The following is a 17,462-nucleotide window of genomic DNA, read 5'->3' on the forward strand; positions in this document are numbered from 1 at the left end:
TTTTTTTTTCCCCCCCCCCCCCCCCTAAAAAAAAAAAAATCTTTGCCCTAGCACAACTAATTTGCATGCTCGATTTATGTATTACAGGTATCTAGCGATGCTCCGCAAAGCTGCGAAGGAAAATATAGTTGTGGAGCTTACTAATTTATATGATCATTTTTTTGTGACTATTGAGGAATGCAAGGCCAAGGTGACGGCTGCTCGATTGCCATATTTTGATGGTGATTACTGGCCGGGTGCTGCAGAGGACATGATTAATCAGCTTCGTCAGGAGGAGGATGGTAGAAGGCAGCAGAAGAAAGGAAAAACTAAAAAGACGATAACAAAAAGGGCTTTAAAAGCTGCTGGTCAAACTGACCTTTCTGGAAATGCATCCAAGGATGCTCTATTGATGCAAAAAGTAATTCTTTCTTTTCTGTCTTGGTGTAAATTGAACTTCTCTTTTCAAACATTCTTCGTACTTTTGAAGTCTCCTGTGTAAGCAAGGCATGTTGAGAGCATCAGATCAATATTTGTTGATTTAGTCAACTCTGTATTCTGATATATTGTTTCCTTATTTATTATTCTGGATTGTTTGACAATTTGACTTGCTATTTGTTAATATTCCAGTTGTCTAAATTTTGAGATTGACAAAGTTATTGCTTGTGCAGCTTGGGGAAACTATCTGTCCCATGAAAGAAGATTTCATAATGGTCCATTTGCAGCATTCATGCACACATTGCTGTCTACTTATGGTGTCTGGAATACGTTGGGTTTGCAATCAGTGCAAGAATTTCCAGCTTTGTGAAAAGTAAGTTTCTCCTAGCAATCCATTTAGCCGTATTCTGCAAAAAATTATTTTATTTTATTTTATATTTGCTAGTTTTCCATGGCACTGTGCAGTCTCTCTTGGTAGATACATGAAACAGTGTCAAGAGATAGGAGTGTGAGGCCCAGTTATTCTGCTGTAACAAGAAGGGTGGGCCTCACTAGTAGCTTATCTCTTGGTTAATCATCTAGTAGAATGAGTTGACACTTCATGCCCTTTTTTTTTTCTATTTGTGTGTCGCGGGCGGGCGGGCAGGCGAGTGGGCAGTGGTGGTTGTGATGTGGATTGTCTATGCAGCGCACACGTGTGTGAGCCAACTATATTTGACTCATGCATACAAACACGCATCCAGTCTACATAGGGAACCATTATCTTATTCGTAAGTTTGTCTTCTCATTGTAAACTTTTCATTGTAAACAAATTGTAGATGCAAGATGTGCTTTTCTAGGGCATAGGCGAGAGGAAGATAGGACTATCGAGTGATGTATCATATATTATGTGGATTTGGGTCAAGACTGGATCCAAATTGCAAATGATTCTCAGGTAAGTTTTGACCTGGATGGATAACCTTAACTGAATTTAAATGAAACTCTTCTGTATGTTCATCCCGCTGCTGCTGGCAAGTTGCAACTGTTTCCTTGATGCATCGGCATAGTTCCCTTTCCAAATATTTGTGGGACACAGTTGGGCTCGATTTATCATGTATTGGACACATATACAACCTGAGAGCGGAAGGATGGTTTTGCGTTTTTCGTGCATACTGCATCCTATACCTGGTTCAGTTTCCTGTGGCAAGGAAACTCCTAATATTCTTTCCTCCTGCTACTGCCATGAGTTGTGGATTTCATAGCACAAGGGTACTCTGAAATTCATGAAGAAAGTGCTTCAATATTTCACAACTATAACCTTAGTCCATGTGTCGTTTTGGTAACTGCTAAAGCATTCGTTTTGGTAGCTGCTTCAGTTTCCTGTGGCAAGGAAACTCCTAATATTCTTTCCTCCTGCTAGTACCATGAGTTGTGGATTTCATAGCACAAGGGTACTCTGAAATTCATGAAGAAAGTGCTTCAATATTTCACAACTATAAAGTTAGCCCATGTATCGTTTTGGTAACTGCTAAAGCATTAGTTTTGGTATTGTCCAGCGGAGAATTCACGTATCACAGTTCTGTGTAAAAAAATTAACTCGTGAGGCCTAAATCGTAAAGTGATTATCATTTTTTGGGTAGTAAATATTTTTAAGTTAAGAATTTACTTCTTTGCTTTCCATTCTTAAGGGGTTACCTTTGTACCTATACTTGTATTTGGCGTTGTCAAGGAAAAGTGTTGCAGATCTTAGGGATCCCATCCTTTCTTTGTGGCTAATCTGTTTGGGAAAAGTTTTGTACATATATTTTGTGGCGAAGGTTGATTTGCAGATTGTTCCCTAAAGATTTGCATTTTACTTGGGTACACTTTTATGAGCTATATTTTCTGTTCTCTCGGGAATACTATTCATATGTTTATGCAACAAGGGTATTTCACTGAGAAACTATGGATTCCATCTGCCTTAAAATCAGCATTATATTTCTTTGTAGGGCATTAGATTGATTTTCTTGTGTAGATTTATGTACTCTGCTCCAATAGTTGTGTCCGTTGTTGAGATTGCAAATGTCTTTTTTTATTTATTAATAATTGAATTTAAATCCCTTGTTTACTTTTAAAGAACTGTAAATGATGTGGATTACGCTTCACGAATTTCGTTGGCTGCATCTACCTGGTAGTATCACTTCTGTTGTCCATCAAGGCATGGGTACCCTGTTGGTTCAGTTTTATGATATGCAGTTAATTTATTCTTTTTAAGACACCATTCTTATTTATTTATTTATTTATTTATTTTACCATTTGGACATTTTCTGAATCTCTGAAAGCAGTTGATGTCATCACCATTAGCATATCACCACTAGTAATCAATGCCAAATGCAGTATTATATATTTACTTTATATGTGATTATTTAGATCTTGTTTTGATATAAAGAATCGGGTGATATTGTTGTGGATGTCATTTAAAACTTTCATGCCTTAATTCTTTTTGTTGTCAGGTGTTACGGTGCAGAACAAAGACTTGATGAGAGGGACAAGCATCCTGTCAATGGTAGAGATAAGCACAGCCTTTACCCGGTGAGTCGGACTTCTCACCACTGGATGCAAAATCAACTATATTGACTTATGCATACAAACACACATGCTGTCATTTAATTCCCTCAATGTGATTGTCTCAAGCAGGTTGAAATCAGTGGCGTGCCATCAGATACTAAGGACAAAGACGAAATCCTTGAAAGCGAGTTTTTTGATACGAGACAGGCATTTCTGAGCCTTTGCCAGGGAAATCATTATCAATATGACACTCTACGTCGTGCCAAGCATTCCTCAATGATGGTCTTATATCATCTTCATAATCCAACAGCACCTGCATTTGTAACCACTTGTAATGTCTGCCATCATGACATTGAAGCTGGTCAGGGTTGGCGTTGTGAAATTTGCCCCGATTTTGATGTATGCAACAGCTGTTATCAGAGAGAAGGAGGTGCTGGTCATCCTCATAAGTTAACGAATCATCCCTCAGTGGCTGAGCGTGATGCTCAGAATAAAGAAGCCCGGCAAAAACGAGTAGTACAGGTATTTTTTGTTAGTTTGCCTTTCAGATTGTGGAATGCTATATCCCCAGCACTAGAATAATTCTTTTTTGGTGTTCGACTGTTCAGTTCTACGTGTGCTTTCATTGAGATCTCCTTGTCATTTGTCTAGTTTGTTGTTTCTACTTGACTTTCCTGTGAGCTGAAAGTCAAGAAAACGAAGTGCACAAATGGTCAAAACTATAACCATGTGACACTCACACTTCAGACCTTCTCGTGACCATATTTAATATTTTCATCACACTGAGTATCTTAGAGCATTAGTCATAGTGTAGAATTTTACACTATATTTCTGGAGTGCTCATCATTCAATCTGTTTAGAATCTCAGATTATTTTTATTCAATTATTTTCTATTATTATTACTGCATGTTCATCCTCACTGATTTGAAGTAGGTAGATCACAAGATAATAGAAGGTTAAAAAACTGTCAGTGAAATAGAATTGAAAGGCTAACTTTCATCCGATACGGCATGTTAAAAATCTGAACCTAGTTAAGTCTGACATTTTTTAGTTGGAAATCGTATTAAATATGAAAGAGAAAAATTAGAAATCCAGTTAGGGCACTTGCGCGTCGTATGTACTTGGGGTCATGATGATTAGGGAGAACAGGTCAACTCAAAGGAAGGGTATTCTGTGTGTGGCCAAATAGTCAAGAGGCATCGATGTTCGACTCTTTTAAGCATGTGAACATTGTCTTGCAGGTGTTTTTGTGCCTTCTTGTTACGTATGGTCATATGTTGACTGTTTTATAATTTTATACTGACTTACCTCACTGATTATATGGGATTTGCATGTCCTTTTTTGTAATTAAGTAAATTAAGGCTCATGAAGACATGGGATACATTAAATTTGCAACTAAGTAGATTTTTATGCCTGTGGCGGTGGCTCACTCAATTACTGTCATTATGCAGCTGAGGAAAATGCTTGATTTATTGGTGCATGCTTCCCAATGTCGCATGCCACACTGCCAATATCCAAATTGTCGTAAAGTGAAAGGTCTTTTCCGCCATGGGATACATTGCAAGACGCGCGCTGCAGGAGGTTGCGTCATGTGCAAGAAAATGTGGTATCTCCTTCAACTTCATGCCCGGGCATGCAAGGAGGCAGAGTGTCATGTTCCGCGGTGCAAGTGAGTTAATTGACTAGCATATTTATTTGTTTTGTCACCCACAGTTTCGTAAGGGTTAACTGCATGTAGACCCGTTGTAGTATTTTTTTTGCACTTAATACCCTTACCGTTTCATTGTTGCAGATAGATCCCTGCTTTTTTTTCCTTTTTTTAAGGGTTTTTTCCCCTTGGAGTTTGCTTCTTTACCTTTGGTGGAAAAAAAGGGGGGTTGGGGTCTATCTGCAACAATAAAACTATAGGGTAATAAGCTCAAAACAGCGATACTAGAGGGGTCTATGTACGGTTAACCATTTTCCCAATGCCTGCATGCATGTATTTTCTTGCACAGAGCAGAGCTGATATGTTGATGTATTTTTCTATCCAGGGATCTGAAGGAACATCTTAAGAGACAGCAGCAGCAATCTGATTCGAGACGCCGAGCTGCAGTGATGGAAATGATGAGACAACGGGCTGCAGAAGTTGCAGGGGGCAGTGACTAACATATATTCAAAGCTTTATTATACGTTACGTAGCAAGTAGGCTGCCCCCATAAAAATTTGCCCAAAGCGCCTTTTAGAAGCAGTTTAAGGTCAGGAGTTCGAGGAAGTTCCACAGAAAGTGTAGATGCCTTGCTATCAATGTTGCTAATAGCCCAGGATGATGGATTTATGTGTTAACTTATTTCCATTATTTTGTAAAAAAATGTTATTTATTTATATAGTGAAATAAGCTCGCATCTTTTTTCATACACCAGACAATGATATGTAGACAATTAATGGTGTACTACATTTGTACGTGTAAATGCAAATTAGGAAGTTGTAAAAGTTTGGTTGAGTGGATGCTGATTCAGACGGCCAGATCAGTTAGTCTGCAAGGTAAAAGACGCAATCATCTGAAGCCCGGAGAAGAAGATGAGAAAACCTTGGCAATACTTAATTTATATTGTATTTACCTTTATATGACAATGCTACAAATTGATTTGAAACAGAGATGGACTAAAGTTAGAGTAGTTCTTAAAATACTGCAAGGCTCAACACGAATTGAAATGTACCGACTATGCTTGTGTTTATATTTCTAATTCATTTAAAATAATTGCATCCGAATCAGAATTGGGATTTTATTCTTCAAATTCTACGTCCCAATGCAAAAATCTTTTGGCTGTTCCGTGAACGTTTTGTCAAATATTACAATGTCATTATGTTATTTAATGTTCTTGTTTGGTGATATTATTTGATTAAGAAGATATTCTTGTTTGGTGATACTTTCATTTGATTGAAAAATTGATTTTCGAGAGCATCTTACATTTGTATGTAAATTTGAATATTTGTTTAAAAATCGGTCTTAAGTCTCAAATAAGTAGATTCTCAAATACTACATACCAGATAAATCGGAAGATTACGTGACACACATAATAACAATATAACTATAAAAGGTTAGGCTTTAAGCAAATATTTGTTTAAAAAATGTTTATTAATATATGAACTCCCACGGTAGATTCATCTAATGCATGAATAGTAAAAATTATTGAATTTCTTTTAAATGATATCCAAATTTTAATTTTGGAAGAACAATTAGACGAATATACTATTTGATAGTTATTTGATCAACTTCCACATCTAACTGTCTGTATTATTTTCAGACGAATCTTTATTTATAATGGAGTTCACGCGACTACAAAACTTTAAACTCTCGAAACATCACAAGTTATAACATAAACGTTGTTCATGCCATAAAAACTTAGATAAATCTTTATTTATGATAGAGTTCATGCGACTATGGAGCTTTAAACTGTCGAAATAACACGTGTTATAACATATATGTTATTCATGACATAAAAAACTTTTAAAATATGTTAAGGTTCTTTCATATAGGAAAAATGGGTTTGGCCCGCGGTTGGACCGCGAGCCAAATAACAAGATTCTTTGATATAATACCGTCTTATCAGCAGATATATATTATATTCCAAAAATAATAATAACAAAAGGTTTGGGCCAAAAAGTCACAATCTAAACAATTTTGGTCCAACATTGCAAAAAGCAAACTTTCCAGGGTGGAATTCGAAAGAGTCACACTAGGGAGTAGGGGCACATCTCACATCCCTACATTTTCTATAGTGCTAGTGGGTAATGCATAATATTTTTTTAAAAATACCATGTATGACCCACTAGCACTATAGAGAATGTTAGGATGTGATTGAGAGTGTGGTTCATGGTGTGCCCTAGCATTATTTAATTCGAAATCGGACAAATTTTCAAAACCATCCCATTTTGAAATTTATTTATAAAAAACGACCTCTTTTAGCCTTAATTGCAAAAACCGACCCAGTTGGTTGAAACTGGGTCGGTTTTTGAAATTTTTTTTTTCAAACTTCACGGGAGTTGAACTCCCGTGAAGTTTTGTTATGAGAAAAAACTTCACGGGAGTTGAACTCCCGTGAAGTTTGGAATTTTTTTTTTCAAAAATCGACCCAGTTTCAACAAACTGGGTCGGTTTTTGCAATTAAGGCTAAAAGGGATCGTTTTTTATAAATAAATTTCAAAATGGGATGGTTTTGAAAATTTGTCCTTCGAAATCCTTGAACCTCAGGCCACCTCTCTCTTCGTCCATCCATTTATTAAGCTCCCGGGATTCTCCCCTATTCTATATAATTTTTAGTGGGGTGCTTTTAGGGTTTCTTCATCATCCTGGTTAATCTTCCCAAAATAAGTTGTTGGCTCTCCAAGGTAACAATTTGTTTTGCGAATTAAGTTTCTGAGCTGATCATTTGGGGGTTTTTGCTTTGGAATTGGCTAAGATCGCTTCTTGCCCTAATTTGTACGAAAGCTCTCTACTTTAGCGTAAGTTCTAGGGACCTCTTGATCTAATTTCGTGTTTTTTGTTAGACCTAATGTTTGTAAGGATGATTTCTTCTTATCTGATTCTTGATCTGATCATTTGGGGTTTTTGCTTTGGAATTGGCTAAGACCGCTTCTTGCCCTAATTTGTACGAAAGCTCTCTACTCTAGTGTAAATTCTAGAGATCTCTTGATCTAATTTCGTGTTTTTTGTTAGACCTAATGTTTGTAAGGATGATTTCTTCTTATCTGATTCTTGATCTGGTCATTTGGGGTTTTTGCTTTGGAATTGGCTAAGATCGGATGATTTCTTCTTATCTGATTCTTGATCTGGTCATTTGGGGTTTTTGCTTTGGAATTGGCTAAGATCGCTTCTTGCCCTAATTTGTACGAAAGCTCTCTACTCTAGCGTAAGTTCTAGGGACCTCTTGATCTAATTTCGTGTTTTTTGTTAGACCTAATGTTTGTAAGGATGATTTCTTCTTATCTGATTCTTGATCTGGTCATTTGGGGTTTTTGCTTTGGAATTGGCTAAGATCGTTTCTTGCCCTAATTTGTATGAAAGCTCTCTACTCTAGTGAAAATTCTAGAGATCTCTTGATCTAATTTCGTGTTTTTTGTTAGACCTAATGTTTGTAAGGATGATTTCGTTCTTATCTGATTCTTGATCTGCATCATGGATATTAAATTGTGAAGACATCCAACGAAAATTAGGGTTTTTTAGCATCAATGTATGATGTGATTTGAAACTAGCCTTTGTTGTTAGATTGTATTGTACAAAATCAGACCTTTAATTGGATGTTTACCGTATGACATAAGTTATAACTGTGATAATTTTGGTCTGACAAAGTCTGTAGTTTGTTCCCTTGGCCATGTCACTTTTGATACTATCTGGAAATTGAAATTTTGATAAATGAATGCTTTTGTAAAGGGCAGTTTTCCCTTTTCACAATGTTGGTACTGGCACATTTTTTTGTTAAATCATGCTCTTTAATATAGCCATCGATTCCTCCCCTTCTGATCATTGAAGACCTTCACACGAGGTTCCTACATGTACTCTTTTTTTACTTGGATGAAAGTGTGGGCTTTTTATGAGTGGGTTTAAGATGGGTTTGCTTATTAACTTTCTGGGGGTATTATGGAGAGTACAAGGGTCGTGCAGGTATTGTGCTACTATTGTTGTGAAAGATTTGTAGGAGGCCTAGTTAGAGATACCATTGGAAAGGATAATGAATATATCAATACTTGAAAACTGGGCATGTTAACTACATTCATTTTATTCTAGTTGAATATTATTGGGGAAGTTTTGAGGTATTATTTGAACAAAAATAGCATACTTAACATTATATATTATCACATTATATATTATCTCCTGGGTTATACTTAAGTCTTGTCTCAAAACCTTACAGTTAACTGGTAACTTCTATTTAATCATTCTTTACCTTTACCTTTTTTTTATCTTTATATTTTCCTTGCCTTCTACTACATATTTTTGTTCCTTTCATCTCCTATTCTCCTTATATTCTTCTTCTTCATCTTTTGTCCATTCTTTCATGGCCTCCTCCGGGACAAGATATAGTGTTCTTTTGATCTTCTCTTGATGTGAGAACATGTTTGTTTTCATTGATATAGATCCTCTTATGGCATGTTTTTTCCCGTATTAAATCTTATTCTAAGTGGTTTAGTCCTTACAATTAACTTTATGCATGGCTAGAAGAACAAGAAAATGTCTAGTAGGTACTAGCTTCAAATTAAGAGGTCCAATCAGATGATTCATTTAATAAATTTTAAATTCTTGAAGGAGCAGATACTTTAATTGGAAAGATATTTGGATAGGACAAATGTAATCAATTTAAAGTGTGCTCTCATTTGTTGTGACTTGTGAGTTGAGGTTCCAATAGTTTCTGAGTATCTCCGTCTTCAGATGTAGATTAGAGACTATCTTTGGGATTAGAGACTATCAGATGTACATTAGAGACTATCTTTGGGATCCTCAAACACTTTGCTTTCCAAGTTGGGATGTCTTAAGTTTAGCCCTCCTGTTCATGTAAGTCCTTGTTGCTAGTAAATCATTTTTTTAGTTTCTTCTAGACTTCCTACTCTTCCCCGGCTAGGTGATATTTGGAGGATGCCAACTGGTTTCTCTTTCCCATGGTTTCATGGTCACTAATAAGAGAGTTGACTTTAGGTAGATAATAGGTCATTTTGTCAAACCTTTCATCAGGGGTTGTTTCATAATCGATCCCATTTTATTGGAGAAGAGCTTAGACGATGATTTGACATGCTGCACTATCCAATTTTGTCAACATTTGAACAACAATCTAAATTTCTAAATTAGATAAACAGATGCAACTCATAAATCAGTGTGTTAAACTGTTATCATCTGAAAAAAAATCAGTGCACGCTACTTAGATACAACTCTAACGCTGAAAGCCTGAAAGGACTAAATGGCATTACACAGCACTCACATATCTTGCCCCAACACTTAAGGCATATTTAGTTATATTTTCCTCTTTATTTGTACTTATGTCACCTATATTTGCATTGTATGCTGTTTTGTTTTTGATGAGAAATAATCAAATAATTATGGTTTCATATATGCTCCTACTTGGGAAGATGGCATTGTGGTCAAATTAGAAAGCGTCATAGAGATGCTTACGAGACTAGGATTGACTGCAAATAACGTGTGATATTAAAAATGTCCATGTAACAATATTGTACCTGGCAACACCAATATTCTATTTTGTTACATGGTCGGTCTAAGAGCTCATAATGCATAAACGATTAAGTTTTGAATAAATGAATTCCGGGTGATTATGTAGATTTCAGTTTTATTAATAATATGTAATATTCAAGTGTCAGGAAACATAAAATATATGAGGATAATATACTAATGAAAATATGAAATAAGTCAGAAGACAATCATAGTTAAAGACAATTGTACTTTAGAGACAGCAAGAAGTAGCAAAATCAAGTTAATCAACTGCCATATTTTAAGAGAAAATAAAGAATTAGGAAAGAGAGAAAAAAATAAATAAGTATATGCCATTGATAATCACCATGTACCTGTTATTACACTTGCCATAAATTTTCACCACAATTACTTATCTTCCATCATCGCTTTATTGCTTCACAAATGAACACTCAACTGAATGTGAAAAAACTATGATTTTGGATGAAAATGGGGTGACAGTTTGAGTTTTAGATATTTAGCGGTTGGTCTCATTTTGAATTTGAACCTACATGCGGAAGTTGTCAGCTTTAGGCTGGATCTCCAAACTGATTATGTGCCTTTGTAATTATCTATGCAGATGCATAACCTGCAGGTCCCGATTATCTCCTGACCACGATTTTTGACCATATAGGGTTAGCAAACTGGACTGCATATCTGCCAATCATTTGGACATTTAAAACTTATTTTAGAACTCCAAAACTCACAGTATATGCAGTGCTTAGATCTGCTCCCAGATGTCACACTTACCGAGTTAAACTTTGAATTATGGATAATTTGAAGTGGATGCTAATAAAGTTCAGCACTAAATCAAAAACCTAATTTTTGATTGTACATGTGCCATCAGTATAGCAACAACATGACCTTACAAACTGGTGCGGAACTTCTGACGAGAAAGTATGGAAGTCCTACTTCATTTTGTACAATGTGTGATTTCACCATTTTCTGCTGATCCTAATTAGCCATGCATGCATGCATCCATACACATGATACATGTATGTAGCCAAGAAACTGTTTAGCTGACACCATATTGTATATGATATGTTTGTCATTTGTGTAATATATATTCCAAATTAAAAAAGAAGCATTGAATTCTTGTGTTTTTAATTGAACTGCATCATATAATTGAACTGCTTCATATATTTAGTTGAGTGCCTTACATGATTTTTCCTACTTGCCATAGTTTGGTGTGTGATTTAACTTCTGATACTTTCCACCTCAATCTTTGTAAACATTTATCTGTAATGTACATGTTTATAAGACTTAGGAGAAATGCATAAGTTTACAACAAATTTATTAAGGTTTCTTGCTGTCATATCATGATGGGTTTATCACTCCATAGTCCATACCCATGTTTAGTGACTAGTATCTGTTAAGGTAAAACCTTTCATTGACTATTCGATTGAGCAAATTGTGTATAACAAATGGAATGTTGATCTCAATCTTACTCTTTTCTATTGCCACTGGTTCAAATGAGTTAAGTGACTTGTTTAGGGCTGATTAAACATGAATAATTTTCTGTTAGTTATTTGCAAAATTCCTTAGTAATACCAACTATGCATTTCTGACAAGATTATACTTCAGTTTTCTGTAATTTTTTCATAACAATATTTGGAAATTTCCAAAACATCAAGCAAATGAAAGTTTTGATTGAATCTCTGTTAGCATGCAACTGTAGGCATATTGAATCCAAACATTTCTTCTAATATCCTTAGTGTTGATTTTCGTAGTTTCATCCCATGTGTTTGCATCACATTGGCATCATATTCGAGGAATTCTGTTAGTACATAATAGTTGTCAGTCATATCCTGTTATATGCTTACGTTACAGTTGAATTTGTTAGCATGCAGCTATAGGTACACTGAATCGAAATATTTCTTCTGATATATTTGGTGCTTGATTTTTTAGTTTCATCCCCTGCTTTTGCATTATATTAGGCATCGTATTCCAGGAATTTTGTTAGTAAAAAATAGTTGCCAATCATATCCTCTTTATGCTTACGTTGCAATAGAGACCTTTTATGTTAAATCTGTATTTGCAAATGGCTTTTCTGATGAAGTTGCTCTGGAATTTTTGGTCTTTCTTTCACATTGGTTTCCTTTTGGTAATCTTAGTTAACATGGCAAGAACAAAAAGCAAGGCGAATGTTGCTGTTTCTAATGTCCCATCAAATGTGGAGCTGGTCTCTGGCAATGATACAATTGCTGAAGCTGCTCCATCTGGGTCAGTGGAAACTGAAGAAGCAGCAATGACCACGGTTCCTGTTAAGTCTGATGAAACAGAGAAAAAAGAAGAGACCAAAGATGGTCATGATGAGTGTGGAGAACTAAACGAGAAAGAAAAGTCTGAAGATGATCCTGATGAGTCTGGGCCTGAGGAACTATCTGAGGAAGAACAGGCAGAAGATGATCCTGATGAGTCTCAGAGAGAAGATGCAATAAAAGAGAGTGAAAATGAATCTAAGAAAATAAATGAGATAGAAGGTCAAGAGAGCAAACAGAATGTTGATGATTTGAACCATGATAACAAGAAAGAGACCATGGATGCCCTTGATAAGTCTGAGGAAGGAGATAAAGAAGAACCCAAAGTAGCATCTTTGGGAACTGAATGTGAAAGGGTTGAAGGAGGTGCGCCTGAGGTCAAAGATAATGCTAAAGAAGAAAACAAACCTGATAAAAAGGTCATGAGGATGAAGAAGAGAAAACAGAAAGTAGCTGCCAATGGTGCAGCTTCTGATGACACCAATAAAGCTCTGGGAACTGATGTTCCTCAAGTTAAAAAGATTGAAGGAGATGCAACTGAGATAAAAAATAATGGTAAAGAAGAAACCACACCTAAAAAAAATGCCAAAAAAATGAGGAACAGAAAGAAGGCAGCTGCCAGCGCTGCAGCTTCCAGTGATGCCAATAAATCAAATGATGCTGATAAGCAAGGGACTTCAGTTGCAGAGAAGAAAGTTTTGACGAAGGCTGATGGTATGGGAATTATTTTCATGTGCAATGCTAAAACCAAGAAGGATTGTTTCCGTTATAAAGTCTTTGGTCTCCCGGCAAGCAAAAAGGATGTAGTTGCGAAAATTTACAAGGGCATGAGACTATTTCTATTTGATGTTGATCTCAAGCTCATGTATGGAATCTACAAAGCTGCTAGTCCGGGGGGTTATGATATTGAACCCAAGGCGTTCAAGTCAGCATTTCCCTCTCAGGTTAGGAGACATTCAAGTTTCATTTATTCGATCGTATTGCTAGTTCTTTAGGATCTCAAAGAGAATTTTGGGGTTTTTACTTATAAACCCAAAGTCTTACCCAGATTTACTTTTAAACCCACATACTTCTATACACACTCATAAACCCAAAATACTATTTCATTTATCTTTAAACCCAAAGGTATAAATGCAACCATACATGTATATTGTATCTCCCGATGAAACAAAAATATCTAAAATACCTTTCTTCCTCTCTTTAACAAAAGAATCTATTTTTCTCCACTTCAATGACATGCTCCTCCCTCCTTCACTCTCCATCAACACCTCTTCCTCCCTCTCCTCCTATCTCTACCTTCTCTTCTCACCTCTCGTCTCCCTCATCCCCCTCTCCTCCGCCATCTCCTCTCTCCTTCCTCCTAATACATGCAAGTATAGTAGAAAAATAAATGCAAGTATAACAATAATGCATGATACCAACAACAAAACCTGTAAGTATAGCAACAAAATCTATAAGTATAGCAGCAATCCACGTAAGTATATTAACAAAATATGTAAGTTGATGATGAAGAGGTGGAAAAGGTCGGGTGTTGGGAAAGGGATGAGGCGGTAAGGGAGAGACAGGAGGGGCGTTGGAGAGGGTGGAGGAAGGCCTAAACGAAGAGGTGAAAAAATTGTGTGGGGAGCAAGGTTTTAAATGTCGGATATCAGATTCATGTCGGACAACCAAAATTCATGTTGGATAGCGAAAATCGGGGATATGTCGGGGGACATATACTAAATATCGGATTGTCATATTCGATAGATTTCTATTCAATTTTGGTTAACAAGATGAAATGCACTTGTCTTGTTATAACTTATCCTACTTGAGTTGAGTATTCATCATCAAGACATAAGTCGTTTTCCATTTCTTGAAGGTAAACATTAGAATATTATGACAACAAATAAATAAAATACACATTGTCAAACTAGAACTTTTAAGGTGCCCTGCATAAAATTAACATAAAATAAAGTGTCTTGTATAAAATTGACATAAAGTGTTAGACTTGAATTGATTTTAATTTTCAAGTTACGGTTCAAACTTATTGTTTACATCACGCTTTTATGTATTCTCAATTTCAATTTGTAGACACTGAAGACAAACGGGAGGAGATTGTGGCAAAAAAGAGAGCAATATTTTTTCTTTGTCCTAATTGGTATTATATGCTATCGGGTTACTATGGGAACAAAAGGCTAAAAAAGAATTAATCGCTTTACTTTTGAGTACTAAACCCAAATCCCAATACTTATCAACTCAAAAAAAAAATAAAAAAAATAAAAAAATCGGCTGATTTTTTATTGTTCAAGGCTGAAAATCAGTCGATATGTCTGCAATATCCCTCGACATGTCCGACATGGGTCTCAAAAACGATATCTGACTTGAAATGACCATATTCGTGTCGCTTTAGCCTCTGATCCGACATGTCGGGCCAACATTTAAAACCATGGCGGGTAGGAGGTCTATGCCTTAAGAGAGGAGGAAGAAGACAAGGGTATTTTCAAGATTTTAACTTTTAATTTATAAATGATATTGAAATATGGTGCATTTGATCTTTTGGCAAAACCCCTTTTTTCCCTCTTTTATTACGGAAAGCATATGTAAGTATGCTTTTATTAGCATAAGTTTTGATTTGCTTATGTTCTTTTCTGAAATTTATTGATCTATTTGCTCGGATAGAAAAAGAGTACTGAGCTTATGTATGACATAAATGGATACATTTTGTGTAGTGCCACAAGATGATTAGACATTTTTAGGGATATAATTTTCTGAAACAACATATAAACGTCTACATTAGGAAAAATATCGTCCATGAACTTTTCACTATCATGCTACTAATGGGAGCTAATCTCTAACTTTCTCTACCTTCTTTCTACCCAAAGAGATAGAACTTCTTTCTTCCCATCAATGAGTGGATTCTTCCACCAAAGAGTTCTCTCAATGCAATAGTTCATAAGATTGTTTCTTCGTTACAACAAAGATATATAAACTCTATTACTATGTCAATTTGAGGCATTATAATGTGTTGAAGAAAACTAAAAAAACTATAATAATGAGAAATGAATGCTATAGGAATCAAAGACTAGAGAGAATTGAAGAAGTGAATTTGAAGAATGAGACCTAAAGATGAAAGGTAACTCTTAACTTTCCTTCAAAGCTATATAGTACTGAGTGTCAAGATGAGAAAAGTGACTTCTCATTGATTTATCATTGAAAGGGGTTACAAATATTTCAAGAAATTTATAGAAATTCATGCAAAAGAGGAACTTTGTTAAGAAAAGAAAATAGTAATGGAAAGACTTGAGAAAGTATAATATATACTTAGCACCCTCTCAAACTCATTGTGCATCAACATCCGAGAGGTTGAATAAGAAGTATCAAAATTGTAAAATGGCTGAGCTTTAATGAAAGAGTCCAAGATATAAGGAACTATTATGTTAACGAGTTGTCTAGGCGCGTGTCTAGGCCTAAGCGATACATGGGCAGTGCTTATGTGAGCTTGTCACGTCTAAAAGGTGGAGTAATATTGTAGAGAAATGATTAGGTTAAAATGGATTAGATCAAGACTTGATTTAAGTCCATCTCAAATAAAATGGTGAGAATAGGATTTTGAATCTTTGAAAAACTCCTTCCTCACGATGTTAAAAAACAACTACATGCCACCTAGGCGCCCGCATATTCCGAGAAGCACCTAGCGCTTTCTAAAACTTTGCAAATAACAATAAATCAATATTTAGAAAGCGCTAGGCTCCTCTACACATCAGAGCAAATGCTTCTAGGTGCCGTAGCAAGCGCTTAGCATCCAGTCCCCTAGGCAGTGTTTAAATGACACGTAGGTGTTCCTAAAGAGGAAGAATTCTTTTCGAAGATTCAAGATCCTATCTTGTTGTTTACCTAAGACGTACTTGGATATACAGTCTTCGTCTGATCCTTTTTGACTTGGCGCATTTGCTTCATTCGTTACTATGCCGAAGCAAGAAATATACCCCTTTTTGATGTGGTGCAGTTTGGGTAAGTCATCCATGCTCTCTAGGCTCTCCCAATATGTAGGCGGTGACCTAAGTACCGCTTAGGTCTTGGCATACGTTCAAACCACTTTTTAAAACAAGGAATCAATAACGGAAAAAACTCACGAGATTGGTAGGGTAGGACAATAACCTAGAGACATTAATGGAGTAAAACTCATTAACAACAAGATCTATGGCGTAGGGTAGGAACCCAGAAGGATTGATGATGAAAACCACGATGGTCGATCACGAAGGAAATATTGATGGCCAATATTGTGACCAGCAAGAGGAATTCCTTGCAAAGTTGAAAAACTCGATACCAATGAGATCTATAGCGTAGGATAGTAATCAATGGGGGTATTGAAGAAGAATAACTCAACGGTTGATCATGAGGAAAATCTTAATGGTCAATATCATAATTGTGAGGAGGAAGAATTCATCGCAAAGAAATAGACAAGAGGTAGTTGGAATGTAGGACAAGTGATAGTTGGAATGAAGGATGGCATGGGCCTTTAAGAGGTCCCATCATTTGAGGAGTTTGGCAGGATAGGCGAGGCCCGCGAGGGAGAGAAGGCCTTCCATGTTGAATGACTTACATCTAGGATGGGAAAATGAACTAATATTCAGTTATATTTGATTTGTAGTTCGTTTAACAATAAATATTTTTTATTGTTTAGTTTTTTAGTTCACAATTGAATATGATTTAACCAGATGCATACTCGATACTTCCAATTATTAACTATTCGTTTATATTTAACATGTTAGTACTATAATTTTAATTTTTACAAACTTTTCATTTCAATCTTTTTATTACACATCCTATAGGTTAGGGGTGAAAGTCGATTATATTTGATTTGTAGTTCGTTTAACAATAAATATTTTTTATTGTTTAGTTTTTTAGTTCACAATTGAATATGATTTAACCAGATGCATACTCGATACTTCCAATTATTAACTATTCGTTTATATTTAACATGTTAGTACTATAATTTTAATTTTTACAAACTTTTCATTTCAATCTTTTTATTACACATCCTATAGGTTAGGGGTGAAAGTCGA

The 17,462-nt window shown here is 35.7% G+C and overlaps 2 protein-coding genes across 7 annotated transcripts in view; both read left to right on the forward strand.

Annotated features, from left to right (window-relative positions):
• The window catches only part of LOC109829868 (histone acetyltransferase HAC1-like), a 16,153-nt gene extending 10,575 nt beyond the window's left edge, over nucleotides 1–5,578 (forward strand). For all 4 annotated transcript variants that reach the window (XM_020396934.1, XM_020396937.1, XM_020396938.1 and 1 more), the window contains exons 12-17: nucleotides 88–400; nucleotides 651–790; nucleotides 2,889–2,967; nucleotides 3,073–3,465; nucleotides 4,395–4,612; nucleotides 4,977–5,578. In XM_020396934.1, coding sequence (XP_020252523.1) covers nucleotides 88–400; nucleotides 651–790; nucleotides 2,889–2,967; nucleotides 3,073–3,465; nucleotides 4,395–4,612; nucleotides 4,977–5,091 — 1,258 coding nt within the window. In that variant the 3' untranslated portion in view covers nucleotides 5,092–5,578. The remainder of the gene's footprint in view (nucleotides 1–87; nucleotides 401–650; nucleotides 791–2,888; nucleotides 2,968–3,072; nucleotides 3,466–4,394; nucleotides 4,613–4,976) is intronic.
• Nucleotides 7,168–17,462, forward strand: part of LOC109829869 — an 18,334-nt gene continuing 8,039 nt past the window's right edge. The window contains exons 1-2 of one of the 3 annotated variants that reach the window (XM_020396939.1): nucleotides 7,168–7,314; nucleotides 12,271–13,361. In XM_020396939.1, the coding sequence (XP_020252528.1) occupies nucleotides 12,276–13,361 (1,086 nt within the window). In that variant the 5' untranslated portion in view covers nucleotides 7,168–7,314; nucleotides 12,271–12,275. The other 2 variants (XM_020396941.1, XM_020396940.1) reach the window with 2 other exon arrangements.

Source organism: Asparagus officinalis, chromosome 2 (genome assembly GCF_001876935.1).
Source record: "Asparagus officinalis chromosome 2, Aspof.V1, whole genome shotgun sequence".
Lineage (NCBI taxonomy): Eukaryota > Viridiplantae > Streptophyta > Magnoliopsida > Asparagales > Asparagaceae > Asparagus > Asparagus officinalis.